The following is a 16,180-nucleotide window of genomic DNA, read 5'->3' on the forward strand; positions in this document are numbered from 1 at the left end:
TTCCAATGGTTTTCTTGGTGACTGTGGTCCCAGCTACTTTGAGGTCATTAACTCACTCCTCCCGTGTAGTTGTAGGATGATTTCTCACCTTTCTCAGAATCATTGAGAATCCCACGAGGTGAGATCTTGCGTGGAGCCCCAGACCGAGGTCGATTGATGGTCATTTTGTGCTCCTTCCATTTTCAAACAATTACAGCAACAGTTGTCACCTTCTCTCCCAGCTTCTTGCTAATGGTTTTGTATCCCATTCCAGGCTTGTGCAAGTTATTTTTTCAATTTTCATTTTGATGTACTATCTGTCACTGTTAAAATAAACCAACCATTAAAATGATACTGCTCTGAGACTTTTCATTTCTTTGTCATTGGACAAACTTACAAAGTCAGTGAGGGGTCAAATAATTATTTCCTCCACTGTACATAACTCCACATGTGTTCATTCATAGTTTTGATGCCTTCAGTGAGAATCTACCAATGTAAATGGTCATGAAAATAAAGTGTTGGCCTGTACTGTACAGGTCAACCTCATTATGAAGGTAACTGAGACATTGCACCAGTCTTATAAAATTGAGAAAGACTGAACAGAAAATCAAAGGTAGGTAAAAAAAAAAAAAAAACATGTGCAAAAAGAAACATACTTAGGCTCTGAAATTAGCATTATTATTTCAAACATTTTGATAGGTCCCTGCAGCAGAAGATAAAAAAAAAACAGTTTTATGTTGACTGACCTCCAAATGCCAGAAACTCCTATCACAGTCTGAGGTGCCAGAACAAGTACTCCTAGTGACCTGCACCAACCATGAGAGAGAGATGTTCCCTGGACCTGAAATGATACAACGCCAGAACTCAATTCACTGAGAGATCATGAGAAGTTATACCCATATTAAATATGTGTACAAAGTAACTTAATAGTATATTATAAAATGGGGTCTGACGTGCCATGGAACATCCCGCAAACATCCTGAATCAGAACATAGAGTCTTCATACTAGCATTTTTACACCATACATATAAACATGTAAAATATCAATTATATCTATTGCATGTGTTTTTGAAATTAACAGTCATGTACAGTGAACTACAAAGCTGTTTCTTCTCAGGCATCCAAATTCGTGTGATCAGGTCCATGAGAGGTGATGGTTTCAAGACGGCTACTGGACCACCTAAAGGTTAAGAGGCCAATCTGCAGGTAAGGGGGAACCTAAGTGTTCTCAGACCTCAGAGCAAAAGCATTCGAGGTTGAATCATGCAAGGTTACTACATGGGAAGTTTTTTTTTTTATTATTTAATCCTGCATACTTTCAGAGCTCCGGGAATGAATGGCGATCGATCACTGTAAAAACTCCAGCGAAGGACCCGTGTTCGTACAGCATGGGATTTGTTTGCTCATCCAGCAGGCAGGGACGAGGTTCAGGAGGAGGGACGTTACTTTGTCACTGCCGGGCGCCCAGAACCTCGGCTTTTACTGGCCGGAAGGAGGAGGTGAAACCGGGGTGGGTGGGGGGAGAAGAACGCATCCCTGGCTTCTGTAGGAGCGAGGAACCTGGCTCTGGTTTCATCCACTTTTTTTTAAAAAAGTCGCGCAACACGACCGGAGGCAGGTGTCGCGGTAAAGATTACGGTCCAGGACAGGAAGCCTGTTACGAAGAAGAGGTGAGCGCCCTGGAACTTTCCGCCAATCAGCGCGAAGAACCAGCGTGGCGTCTTGTCTGTTTTTTTTTTTTTTTTTTTTTATATATATATATATGTATATGTGTGTGTTTTTATTGTTATTTTTGTTATTCTTATTACTTTTAATCTGATTAGTAAACGTGGCCACGCAGGCAGGCGGCCGATCGCGCCCTCTGGTTTGTTGAACCGGTTTAACCCATCTCTCTTCCAGACTCCTCGCCGGAGCGTGAAGGGACTTTCTGCGCTTCATTCTCAAGAGATGACAGAGAGGAAGAAAGGTACAAGTCGGCCAAAAGCTCCCCGCGCCCCGTACGAACTTTTCCACCCGAAATGATCTACTGTTAAAAACGCCCGCTGATTATTACTGTCAGCTACTGAGGTCGAGGCCGTAGTGAGAATATGGGTGAAATGCCTTCTGTGTTTTTTAATGGATTACCATTAACCAAAATGTCACGTTGTGATAATTTAATTACTTTAAGCACCTCGAACTGTACTCCTGGTTGTTTTTGTTTTTTTTTTCAACTTTATTTAGTTAGAAAAAAGGTGCTGAGCAATATATATTTCATATTCTGACATTACGCCACAGGGCTGTTTTCTTTTTCCAGAGGGACCTGAGATATTTCCGAGATAATGACATCTGTGTCTGTCATCTGTAATAACTTGCAGCTAAAAAGATTAGTATTATTTATTTCTGGTAGGGCTCGTGTCATAATAAGCGTAAAAAGGATGATCTTTTTCCATATCTTCAGAATGTGACCCCTGGCACCTGTCTTGGAATCATTGGAAATGTATTAATTGATGCTACGTTTTCTTGTTGTTTGGAGGTGAAGAGCCCTGTTTAAAGAAGGCAGGTATGAAAATGGGAATTTCGGCTTCTCTGTGTATTAAAATGGCCCCTCATACAGAGACCACTTTTCAGACAATAGCGGTGCTTGTTCTCCCGTCAGTCTGGCCATAGCAATAGCTGCACTGCAGGCTCCAAGGAGGAAGCAGGAACCCTCCCCCTTCTCCCGGTGGAAGCTGCAGGTCCCACAGCCAGTCATTAAGCAGAATGCTGGAAATGCAGAATGCTTGTGGAAAGAACGAAAAGGAAAGAGCCTGTGAAGTGTCGATTTGATCTGATTGTATGAAACCTGTACTTCATCAATATATCTATCATGACGCATGATATCCAGTATTGCTGGATCTTAGTCTGTGTTTGTGTCAAACAGAATATGTCACTGTGTAAGGCATTAGTGTAAGGCACTGTGTAATAGCATTAATGTTAAAACAGCTACAGGGCACATTTTTAAAAATGATTTCTTGTAATTCTATCTTGTAATTATTTCACAACATTGTAATATGGTTGTTATGGGGGGCAACATGTTATTTCATTGAAATATGGCTAGTACTTATGCTACTGGGGGACTTATGCTTGATTCCCGTGCTTCATGCTGTTAACCTGTTGAATTTGTGCATACTGAGGTTGACTGTGAAGCACGCAGCGCTGATCATTGATGTTTGATGAACATTAATGGCAAGGCAACCAACATATTCTTGTTTGTTTACCTTTAGGCACGAGCTTATCAGCACCCCAGAACTGAGGGTCTGGGTCTGTGGCTGTGTCTGTGGCACTTCACTGAGCAGCCATTTGCAGTTAATGATCACACAAAAACCATACTCTGTCAGAGAGGGTGGTTGCACACAACAACAGGCCCTAATTGTGGGTTTACACAACTGTGCTTGTCTGTTCGGTATAACGTTGGAACATTGTGTTACCGCTGTCTTATGTTCCAGAGAGATTTTTAGGTATACCCTGTGCATTTTTATATGCAATCAGTGGCGCTTGCCTTCTTGTAGTTGTCAGCAGGATGGCGTTGACCCCAGTATGATTATTCATATGGTTGTATGCGGCTACCCTATTATCTGAGCAAAGATGGGTGCCATGTGGTCCGATAAGAATTGCTTTATGCAGCCAACCACATGCATGGCGAGATCTCTCTGACTGTGTCCAAGGACAGGATGACACTTTGTATTGGTTGGCAGTGGCACTGAAAGTGAGCTTTGCGTTTGCTTTATCTCTATTGAAATGGAGACTTTGGACTATCGATCCTGTGTGCTTTCCTTGATGTGCAGCCTTCATGGTGTCATGTTTTTCTGCTCTTTTCATCATTTGTTATTTTTCAGAAACATGAATGTGAAGCAAGTATCTTAAACTGAAAAGATTTATTTATTTCCTTGCATTTTTAAATTTTCGGTCATATGTTGTCATCAACAGGGAATCTGGTGGTGGCCATTTTCAGCCCCTGCCGATTGGCTGTAGCTATCTGCCTGACGGTCCTTATCCTTGGGGGAATTGGAGTAGCTATTTGGGCCCTGGGTGAGAAAAGTTACACATGGTGTTCCCTTTCCACCACTATCACCATCAGAGCATTATTTTATAAATGTTTAGGCCACAAATGACCTCCATTAGAAAATCTACAGAATATACACAGATTATAAAAATCATAGAGATTAAACATCACCGGCAGGTGAAAACATTTTGCTTTGTCAACATTTGTCTATCCTGCCTTCAGAGAATGGATTAACCCTGAATTTAAAAGTGCATACATATTTTAGCGTTTTTTTAGGGGAACCCTACTTTACTGTGACGTGACATATTTCTGTTCTGTTCTGTTATAATGGTGTTTTTCAGTAACATATTTGAGCAAACCAGAAGACATTGGGTTATATGAAGGTATGCCATATGAATAAAACAGTTTTAGATTCTTTAATTTTGTGGACAACAGTGACTAATTTATGACCCCATTCTGAAACAGTTCAGATGAGCTCTGCTGACAGGCGTCTCCGGGTATTTGACTCCACTCAGAGCAGGTGGAGGCATGTTTGCTCTTCCAGTGCTGACCAGCTTGTGGCCTCCATAAGCTGTGAAGAAATGGGTTTTGTCAGGTTGGAATCATAGGAATTATTTCATACACCGACAAGTACCATTTTACATTTGAATTTGTCTTTGAAATGTCTATATTAATTTATCTTTTAATGTAACTACTTGCACAGACATTGTAATGCTGAATAATATAATGATGTTATAAATGAGAATAATAATAAAAATCTTTGTCCATTACAGGATGATGAATTATTCCAGAATACCTATAAGTAATGACCATGATGTTTTCTGCGTGAAAGACAATGAACTAATACATGGAAAGAAGATCATAACATCACTTTATCCATGGTAAAACTCTTCAATGCATTTGCCTCATAAATTTCAACATATAGGACAAATATAAATATCACTAATTCATAAATCTGCTTTTGATCAGATAAGAATCACTCTCATGATGTGCCTGATTCAGTCCACATACTGACACTGTTGTTTTTTTGTCCAGTGAATGTGAGACCGGAGAGATCATTGCTGTAACTTGTCAAGGTAATACTTTTATTTCCCCTTTAAACACACAATCTTCTTTATCACTTATATTATTGTCCTTAACTATATAGAATGTGGACGTCGGAGTCTGACAGAAGAGCGCATTGTTGGTGGTGTGGATGCTCGTCAGGGAAGATGGCCCTGGCAGGTCAGTCTGCAGTACGATGGTGTTCACCAGTGTGGAGGATCCATCATATCAGATCGCTGGATAGTGACTGCAGCTCACTGCTTCCCAGAGTGAGTTGAACTGCTTACATAAACATCCTCAGAAAGACCTCAACTCAAAAAGATGGTTGCGTGCATGCACTTAACTATACATACGAACACACCAACTAATTCTGCCTGTCCTTGGTCAGGAGGTACCGCCATGTGGCGAGGTGGAGAGTAATGCTTGGATCCATCTACAACACCCCGACACACAAGAATGTGGTCAGTGCTGAGGTGCAGACAGTTGTCTACCACAGCAGCTACCTGCCATTTGTTGACCCCAGCATTGATGACAATAGCCGAGACATCGCAGTTCTGGCTCTCGTGACACCTTTACAGTTCACGGGTAAGAAATCCCAGCCGCAGTTTCTCTATCCGATGCTTTTCTGTATGTGACTTCAAAAGTTCTAATAGAATCCACCAAATTCATCAGCCTCACACTAGCCCATGCATACGTGATTTAATAGTATCAATTTATGAAAGGAAATAAATATATATTTATTTTCCAGAAATAAGTGTTTTTATTTTGATTTTCATGGATTTTGGTATTATAAAATATGACAACATTATTTAATAATACTACTTCACATTGAACCGTAGGACCTATATAATAATAATAATAATAACTAGAATAATAATAATAAAAGCCAGACACACTTGTGACCATTAAGGCCAGGCATTATAGCACAACCTTTCTTTGGTTTCATGTTTCCAGAGAGACTTCCAGACAAAGACCCTGTTTGTCCCCGGTACTTGTGTCCTAACAAAAGAAATTGGTAGCAGCTCGAATACATTCCCTTGGTCTTTATATCTTAATGCTAAGTTTCCAGATTTTTTGTCCTGTCAAAAAATGCCTTTTTTTTTTGCAAGATTTTGCAAGAGTTACCAGTTGCAGGTTTTAAAATGCGACATCCTGACCCCTCGTGTTTATTTTACATAGTTTCTTTCTGCCCTCTAGTGTCGACAGACAAAAGTTCTGCTGTAAATTCATTTTATGGTTAAAGTGCACGTTATTGTGGACTTTATTTAACACTCAGTGTACTCTTTCAGATAGCCATCATTTCCAGTTTCACCTGAACCTCACAGCACAGTTGCTGTGAGTGCCGGTAGCATAAGCGACGTGCCGATAGCATCGTTTGAGACACGACACTCAGTGCCACAACTCCTTTTATCTCTGCAAACTACTGACACCGTTCATGTCTCTGTCTGCCCATCTTCCTGATAGACTTCATCCAGCCGGTGTGTCTGCCTGTCCATGGTCAGCGTCTGGTAGATGGACAGATGGGCACAGTGACAGGCTGGGGAAACACTGGATATTATGGTAAAGCAGAAGTCGGCCAATTGGGCCGGTTATCAAGCACAATTATCAAGCCACTGCGTATGTGTGCTAGTCTGTAATTTTATCCTGACTTTGTGGTATATTTATAGTAAGGTATATGATAATTTGATACTGGTCCCAAAATACCACACTTTATCTTTTAATCACTCTAATTGGCATTGACAATAGACTCCCTGTAAGCCAGTATCCCTGTCCTGTCTTAGAATTGCTGTTCTTGGAAGCAGGCCAGTGTTTCTTTTCTCTGTGTGACCTTTACACTTGTAAACTGTGTCACAGACACAGTATTTAAATGTAACCAGCGCTTACACTGCGGGACCAGTCATTTCTGGAAACTGGAGAATCATTTTTTTATTCTTTTAACAAACTACAGTCAAAGTGCTTACACCACGTTTAGTTGCTGTGACATTTGGGAATAATGTAGTTGACATTTGTGCGGGCCTGGTTGTCACACTGTCAGGTGTGCCCACATTTTGTCTTTGTCTCCCCCCTCAGGCACTCTAGCCAACATTCTGCAAGAGGCCACTGTCCCCATCATCAGTGACGTCGCGTGCAACGCCCCAGATTACTACGATAACCAAATCACCACAAGCATGTTCTGTGCCGGCCTTGAGAAGGGTGGTATTGATGCCTGTCAGGTACGAACAGAGCCAGTACTAGAGGTATAGTTCCAGAAACTGGGCCTGTCATTTAAGCAGTTTAGCTCTGCTGCGAACAGCTTCCTCAAACCCTTAATATATGATGTCCAGCATGAACAACCAGTTTAATTTATCACATGACTAGTACGAACAATGTCAGGCAAACAAAAATTGCTTTTAACATAAATTTAGCAAAATAGTTTACCAGATTATTCCTGTTGGATTTGATGAAGGATTTTGCCCATCATTGTATTTTTCAGGGAGACAGTGGGGGTCCCTTTGTCTCAGAGGACTGCTTGTCCAAGACCAGTCGATACCGGTTACATGGTGTGGTGAGCTGGGGCACTGGATGTGCCATGGCCAAAAAGCCTGGCGTTTATACGAAAGTCTCCAGATTCCTACCGTGGATATCTGCTGCTATGAGGGTGGGTGCTGTCGTTATTTAGGTGATGAGTACTTCTTAACACATTCTCAATCTGTTTCCCTGCTCTCTGTTTCACAGACCTATGACACCACACCTGGAGTACATAAAATGTCCCGTACGTGAAATCTCACGTGAAATTTCAAGATCTTTTAGGACATTTTTAAGAGACTGTACATCCTAGAGCATCTTCTTAGGGAATTCACTCAAAGGTCTGACACTGACACTGCTGTCTGACAGCCTGACGGTAACTCTGGACTGATGCTTGAATGTGAAATGACCACAGAGTGATTGTAGTTCTCACAAAAAGATACAGCACTGTCCCTGAGATGGCATCAAAAGCCTGGCATAGCTATGATTTATGTAACAATCTATAGTGTTTGCAGCAAGTTTTTTTGCCTTTTCTGTAATTTACACATGTAGCACAAAGCATCAGCTGTGCTTTTGATAGCCCCCTTCCCCACCGGTGTCTGTGTCATACAGTGTGACTTTAACCATAAAATGTATTATGGGGATTGTATGTAGCTTTTTCACTGTATTGTTTTAAACTGCTGATGATTTAAAACTGACCTGATAAAAGACACATATCAGTTTTTCATGCATTTTCATGCAACCCAATGAAAACAAGGCCCAATTATGCTCACACAGAATGGAATTACCTTTGCATGCACCAAGGCCAGCTTTATTTATACAGCACATTTTCATACTCAAGGTTATTCAATGTGCTTTACAAAACAGAGGAATAATATATACAGATTTATGTATATTAAAAGTATATATAAAATGTAATCAAAGGAAATAATATAATAATATATATAAAATGTAAGATAAGTTAAATATAATAAATAAAACAGAAACATTTACAATCCTAGAAACCATTTTACATTTACATTTATGGCATTTGGCAGACGCCCTTACCCAGAGTGACTTACAAGGTGCTTTCATGTTACCATCAATGAAGTAATCGCTTCTGATCACTAGGGCTCAAACCATGAATACAATAATTTTATTCACTCTGCAAGTCAGACTTTAAGAGAGTTATAAGTTAGTCTAAGTATTCTCTAAAGAGGAAGGTCTTAAGCTGCCGTTTGAAAATACTCAGTGACTGTGCTGTTCTGACCTCGAGGGGAAGTTCATTCCACCACCGAGGGTGACAGAGAAAAGTCTAGATGACTTCAGCTGTAAAATGCAGAATTTTGCTTTGCTTTTAAAGATGGCTACAGAATACAACACAAAAAGAAACTCTGTTTACTGCAGTAATATTGGCTAGATTCTGGCTTGATTCTGAGCCATGGTAAATTTTTTATTCTGCCTCAAAGCTGTAAGGATGGCAGTCTCCACTTGGCTTTGACCAGATTATTGACTCCTGGTCTAAAACAAAATTGCAGTAAGAAAATTCCATGTTAACATTTCTTGAACATGAATGATTACATGACACTATTGCAAAATGGAAGAAAAGCTGTGATGTGATAGTATTCATAAAACTGGTTTAGCAGAATGATGTATTAAATGTTCTAATTTGTGTTTTGTTTGATGTGTTTTCTATTTTGTACATATTTGTAGGAAAGGTTCTTAATTGAGTCTTAAGTGCTTCAACTTAAGTGATGACATTTCTTCTTCTGATTCTAGTTTTTCTGGTTTGTTAGCTTTGGTTATTATTAATGCATCTATATGTTCATGTGTGAATATGTGTAAATTTTAACTCTTCTATAAATATATAATTTTTTATTACTGACATGTAATTGCTCAACACATCTTTACCTGAGGTGTAAACTGTAATTTTGAACACTATAAAATAAAGTTGAAATACAGCGATGGATAGCAGGATCAGCAGGTTTGTTTCAAGGGCCTAGTTTACATGCTTATTCACCCGTTTCAGTGTTCCATCTGTCATTGTTATGTTGGTTGCAGTGAGGGGCAGATTTTTTTCAGTGGGTACATATTTCGGGGTGTATTTGACAGAGGCGGTTTCTTTTCCCCGTTTCCTGCTCTATTCAGTATTTGTGAGGGTGGGCGCATGGACCGAGAAGACTGTTTATACACTGGAGGCCCATTACATCTGGCTTCTTTTTCACTGTGCTGAGTTTTATCAAACACACACAGATCATTAGCTATGCTTTTGTAGCTTTTTTCCAGCTTCATGCTTTTTTATAATGATTATTCCAGTGACCTTTATATTGGTGGGGGCCTAGTTTACACTCACCAGGTCATTGTTGACCTGGTGAAAAAGTAGACACTTTTCTGCCTTTATGTAAGGGGCAAGGCACCTGTGCTACCCAAATTTCCATATTTGAAACACCTCCAGCGAGTCATTAACAGAGGAACATGTTGGAAGGAAAATGCCACTGAATGCTAATAACATTTATAAATTGTATTTTTTACAAGCCAAGAAGCGTCTATTGTATTAAGTTGTAAGTTCATTTGAAAAGTTATTTTAAGTGTGTTTACAGGAAAAAAAATATAGTTTATTAGGTAAAACTATTGTTTGTTTTATCAGTGTGTCTATTGCGACTAACCATTAGGTCCCTAAAAAAGATCCTGTACTGATATCAGTATTCACCATAGCTAATGACATTAAAAGCCTAGTTTCCCTGGGCACAGATTCTCCCCTTTTCATCCCTAGCATCTGCATTGCGTTAGAAGAGCCATGGTAACACATTTGCTTAAGTGCATGACAGCCTTAGGCATCCTTTGCTTGGCAACTCTGGCTACTTTCTGTGTTTGTGCTGAGTCAAATGTGTGCTGTCGAGTGGATTTGGTTTGTAAATGTACCTGTAAATGGGGATCCCATTTTAAATAGACCAGACAGCATGCAGCGGTAACAATTGTTTTAGAGTTCTTCTGAGTTGCAGAGTTAAATGAATGCATGATACTTTGTTCACATGAATGTTGAACATAAACTCTTAACTGAACCCATTAACTTATTATAATTTGACGAATGCCCATAGAACCTCACTTCAGTCTTGTTTTAATGTAACATAATATTAATTAGGGGAAGCTTATGAATAAAAGTGTGAAATGAAGCTTCCCGTTCACGGTTCATGGTAAACGTAAAGTTGTGGAGGAGATGTGTTAAGAAGTGCGTTTGTGTCTTTGGCTGGTAAAATCTCGGCTGGCTGTTTTGGAAGGTAAATAATCTTATGCAGTACCCAAATGACTGCTCACGTAGACTAGAGGCAGAGAAAAGGGTGGTAGACATACCTCGAGGAAGAACAAAAAAAAAAAGAAAAGAATGTCTCTCTCCCTCCACGGCACAGACCTTGCTCAACCTGTTCGAGAATGTTTCCTTCAAGTCATCTTTGGAAATCAGATTTTTGCCCGTATTTGCTTTAAACCTGTCTTTATGGTTGCATGGTTTTACGACTGTTGCCTGGCTCTAGAATTTATGTCTGTGTTTTTGAGATTGGTGGCTACGCAAGAAATATTTTTTTGAAATATTGGTGCTTAGCAAAAATTCAGGTCATGTCACAAGATTTTGTCACAGGATGTTGTCTGCCTTGGCTTGTCTGTGCACTGCTTCTTTCCCCTGTGACTTCAGGAGGTAAGGAAACCATGGTATTTACCATCATTTTAGGTGATGCACAGTTGATAAAATTGAGGTTAAGGTAAGCAGTGCATTCATTTAAATAATATTTTGGCATCCTAGTTTTATGGTTAAAATAGGATATTGGACACTCAATGGTCAATTTATTATAGACTACTGAGTTGTGTAAAGAATTATTAATACAATTAAGCAAATTAATCCAGGGTGCTAACTGCATCCTTAATCTGCTTCAGATCAGTAAGAAATGCTGCATGTTTGTCAAATGATAATCAATGGCACCAAGCAACACATCAGATTAAGCTTTAGGGGGGTGACAGGTTAAGCATGTCAAATACTCTTAAATGATCTGCCTTATTTTAACCTACTGATCATTGTCTCCAGGCACTTACACTCAGATCCCCGAAAACATTACCTCCCTCACGGGAAAAACTGTCACCTTTCACTGTGCTACCCGCTTGCCCAGTGCTCTCAGCTTTTCAATTCAAGGAAGTCAGAACAACAACACCTTGTCATGTAACTCTTCACAACCCTTTAAGCCAATTTCCGTACCTAGCAGGGTGAGTAATTAATTTGCTTTCTTTGGGATTTATAGTCATAGGCCAGCCTGGAGAAGTATAGAAAGAACGACTGCAAACCATGATTACTTTTTAATTATTTTTCTTCAGGCTCTTCAGGGTAACTGTGAGAACAGGAATGGAGAACTAGTTGCCCAGTGGACCATCATTTCTACGTCCCTGTCTGATAATGCCACCATTTTCAGGTGTCAGAGTTCAGGTTTACCTGACGCTATAGGAACTCTCACCGTCTACAGTAAGCGTCATAAAACATAATTACTTTACCCTGTTTTTATTTTACATAAAAATATATAACCACCTCAACACCTCTCCTACTCTCTCTCTTCATTTCTGATGTTTGGACCATCAGTGAACAGTGGCTACTTTGCCACTCTCATTGGCTGTGTTATTGGCGGGTTTTTTGGGATCCTCATCGTCTTTGTTGGAGTGTATATTGCCCTTCAGCGATCAGAAAAACTCCAGATATGTTTCAGTGAGTGTTCTTTCCATCCAGAAATTTACACACACACACAAACCAACAACTTATGTTATTAATTAATACATTTTCACCCTCAGAAATACTGGGGAAATGTGATAGACACAGCAGAGTATTGTCATGTTATTTGTGTAATTGTTGTTTTGTAGGAGGCAAGTCTGAAGATGATGCGATCACCATAGTGGAGGAGTCAAAGAGCTACTGACATATACACCACCCAAACTGTTATTTCCTGTGCCTGGTACAACACTGTTGACATTGAACTGTCAAAGTCAAACTAGAGATTGTTTTACGTAAAAAATGGGGTTATCCAAAGCATTCATGCAGATGTTACCTAATCTGCTAGAATCTGCTGATGTTTAGGATTTTATACACACAAATTGGCATAAAAATGATGGAGTGTAATATGAAAATTCAGTTTAAGCGCTTTTATTTAAGAGGTAAAGTCACACACTGTGGCAATTTACATTTTTTACGAGAATAAGCAAGTCATAAAAACATTTACTATCTCTAGATGAATATAATTGTCTGTAAAATGTCATTTAAGCAGCCTGCATCACATCTTCACCACCTACATCTTTACTTCATGACATATGGACATATGGTTCTTTGTTTAAAAGTTGTCCCTCATAGTCATATGCTAGTTGTCCCTCATATGCTAATTTTAACACTCAGTCAAACATACATGAAAGCATGCATGAAAGGACTAATACCTCTCTGTGTTTGTTCCATGTTAAATTATTTAAATTGTCATAACTACAGGTTACTATAGTTGAACAGATAGTTGACAGATCTACGTAGACATTAGAAAAACTGGGCAATATTGACAGCGGCAGTTTCCTCTTCAAATTTACAGCTTAAATATTTAGACTTCCAGATTTTAACATATAAATACAACAAATAAGTCATCAATGTAACACATGCATACATTATTGTTGATATGTCTTTATTTATATGGATATGTCTCTATGGCACAACCAAGGGCAAACTTTTTGGATCTGGATTGTTTGGGGACAAACAAACAATGACTTTTCCTGCATCTCTAAATCTGTATGTGCAGCCCCCTCCCACCTGATCCTCTGAAATCGATCGCAGATCATTTCTTTTTTATTTTGAATATTCACATTTCATATATATTTTAAGTAAAATGTAAATGGATTACAAAACAATAAACAAAGAAATCCACACACAAATTTATATCCATGCAAACCTACGCTGACGCACACATACACACATTAACATTTGTAAATGTATAAATGGTCTGCCACTTCTCCTTGAAATATGTGCATTATAATTTATTTTATGCATGTAGTTTGACTCATTTATTGTCTGATATTTAAACAAAGATGACCTGCAGTAAAGGAAATAATTTTATAAGACCATCAGGACAGATCTTGTGTTCTCTAGTTCTATTTACCCAAAACAAAAAGCTCCTTTACTTTGAAAAGGACTCTTATTGCAAAGACGCAGTGGAGTTCAGGCTGTTTAAAAGTGCAGATATATTTTTGGGTGAAAACTATATTCTCTTGGGTGAATAGAACCTTTCCAACTGTGGCTATTAAAAGCTTTGTACTGACATCAAACTCTCAGGTTATAAGTGCCCTCTTTGTGTGTTGTATCCAATCTTGCTTCTCCACCTGCTGCAAACAAGATGGGACTGTGGAATATTTCAAATAAGTCTTGCAGTAACACCCAATCCTTATCTATCTCTTTAAGTGTGTGTTTTTCAGCGTAAGCAGGAAGTTATACATTAAGCTTTGTGATTTTTCATTGTTCTAATAAAAAAAGACATTCATTTAATAATCACTGAACCAAGTTTCATTGACAAAGACAAAAAAACTCACATGATCACTTAATGCAGCAAACAATTATACTGCATAATTTACAGGTTGTTTCCAAATGGAAAAACATTAATTACCAAAAAATTTAATGAATGGCAAATTATTTTGTTAAATACTAAAGTCATTTTACAGTGAGTACCAATGAACACCCTATAGCCCACTTTCATAAACACACACACACACACACACACACACATATATATATATATATACACACACACACACACACACACACACACACACACACACCAAACAATTTCTTCAGATCCATTTTTCTCTTTTTTATGAACTTTTGTGAAGTAGTGACCCACCCTCAGGGCACTGTTTGGCCTATACACACACTGCACAAGGACAAAGTTTAGGGCACGGCAGTGAAAACTTGACATAGGTGGATCTGTCCTCCCTCATTTTTTTGTGTTATGTGTATACAGAAAGGAGGGGCCATTCCACTTGGTAAAAGCAAAACATGGGGAGGTTTATATGAAGTCAAGTCCTTCCTGTGCCACCCACCAGACACCTTAAGACAAGGAGAAGAGCCCGACATCTCAGGTAAAGCAAAGACTTCAAGACTAAGGCAATGACTTTCTTACTTTAAAAAAAATACATTCAGATTTTAAGAGCCGTTTAATCGGTCTTCCTTGTGATGATAATCTTTTTTTAATCTTCCGAGGATCTTAATGTCTAATCTAATTTGTGCATTTATGATTGCCCATAGGCAACAGCTATTCTTCTTTAATGGATCCATTTAAAATGTTGTGAAAATGTAAAATGCTATCAGCATTTTTTTTTATTTAAGATATATTGATGTGCAGATAATGGGAACCTTGGCAATGGAAACTTGAACAAATGTATAAAGGAAACATTCTTCTCCAAATAAATAAATGAAAAATTCCAGCTCTGAAAATCAAAATAAATTTGATACACCAGACACAGAATGGGGCCAGTAAAATTTCCAAAACATCTACACTTCGTCATTGCTGGAGTCCAAGGACACACCAAGGGTGGCGCGGCATCCGCGATATCCGCTCTTCTGTTCTGTTCTTTTCATGTTTACTATCAAAACACACGTACAGCTGTCTGCGGTTCTGAGGAGCATTTCTGCTGTGCTCACCACCTTTCCCTGAAACAAGCGGCCACACATCTGATGGGAACCAGAGTGTCGTTTTCCTCTCCATTTTAAACCACTGCTTCATATCTACGAAATTCATCTATGTCACTGCATCACTTTTAATCTTATTTTTGGTGATAGGCGGCTGAAACGATGGGCCAAGTTGCCAATCTAGTTCTTCTGGCAGGTAAATAATGACTTTTGTGGTTCATGGTAAAACAATAGCACTGACCCACTTATCTGATGAGTGGAGGACATGACCTGGAAAAGGCATTAAATTCCAGAATACAAGGAATTACAATTACTTTCAAACAGATGTAGACGTGTGTACCCTATTTTTTTATACACACACACATATATATATAATAAACCACAATCCTAACCCTTTTCATTTTGTTTCCATCAGTTCTGTCTGCTGTCTTTGCTACAGCTGAAGGAAGTAAGGAAACTGTTTTCTATTGAATAAAAAAACACTTTAAAAAGCCACTTTATTTTAATAATATTGCTAATCACCCATGTTATTAGTGATGCCAGCAGCTTTAATGAACACATTTGTTTGATGTGGTGTGTACTGTGCTGAGTTTTGTATTATTTTGTCCTCTCCCCAATGCCTCTGCTTTCAAACGGTCCCATGAAGATGCGTTTACATACAGTAAGTGGTCTGCTATATACCACTGTGACACTTTCTCCCCGGTAAATGGATCTGAGCTTTGCGGCACTCTTTGTGTTGAAATATTTAATTCTGTCTCTTCTCAGACTATGAAAGACTACGAATTGGAGGCCTAATCATAACTGCCCTGCTTGTGGCTGGAGCAGTCGTGATACTTTCGTGTAAGCCCCCTCCGATCCTCACATGTCAGTGCCGGTACACTGGCCGAGGTTCCTCGCTCTCCATTGCGCCAGCAATTTGTGTAATTCTTTCCAACCCCAGGAATGTAATTAACAGTTGACATTTCTGC

At 39.0% G+C, this 16,180-nt stretch overlaps 2 protein-coding genes across 2 annotated transcripts; both read left to right on the forward strand.

The window, feature by feature from the left end:
- Positions 1 to 1,514: 1,514 nt before the first annotated feature.
- Positions 1,515 to 8,413, forward strand: hpn (hepsin). Its single transcript, XM_028981297.1, has 13 exons — positions 1,515 to 1,649; positions 1,879 to 1,945; positions 3,925 to 4,026; positions 4,342 to 4,383; positions 4,466 to 4,595; positions 4,774 to 4,881; positions 5,036 to 5,076; positions 5,148 to 5,313; positions 5,433 to 5,629; positions 6,509 to 6,604; positions 7,115 to 7,257; positions 7,518 to 7,682; positions 7,760 to 8,413. Exons 2-13 carry the CDS (start codon positions 1,927 to 1,929, stop codon positions 7,802 to 7,804), a joined length of 1,254 nt encoding a protein of 417 aa, XP_028837130.1. The 5' UTR covers positions 1,515 to 1,649; positions 1,879 to 1,926; the 3' UTR covers positions 7,805 to 8,413.
- A 2,484-nt stretch (positions 8,414 to 10,897) lies between these two features.
- LOC114790915 (uncharacterized) lies at positions 10,898 to 13,855 on the forward strand. The gene is made up of 5 exons (XM_028981349.1): positions 10,898 to 11,219; positions 11,604 to 11,779; positions 11,888 to 12,032; positions 12,147 to 12,269; positions 12,422 to 13,855. Exons 1-5 carry the CDS (start codon positions 11,030 to 11,032, stop codon positions 12,475 to 12,477), a joined length of 690 nt encoding a protein of 229 aa, XP_028837182.1. The 5' UTR covers positions 10,898 to 11,029; the 3' UTR covers positions 12,478 to 13,855.
- Positions 13,856 to 16,180: the final 2,325 nt, after the last annotated feature.

Source organism: Denticeps clupeoides, chromosome 5, assembly GCF_900700375.1.
Source record: "Denticeps clupeoides chromosome 5, fDenClu1.1, whole genome shotgun sequence".
NCBI classification, from domain to species: Eukaryota; Metazoa; Chordata; class Actinopteri; order Clupeiformes; family Denticipitidae; genus Denticeps; species Denticeps clupeoides.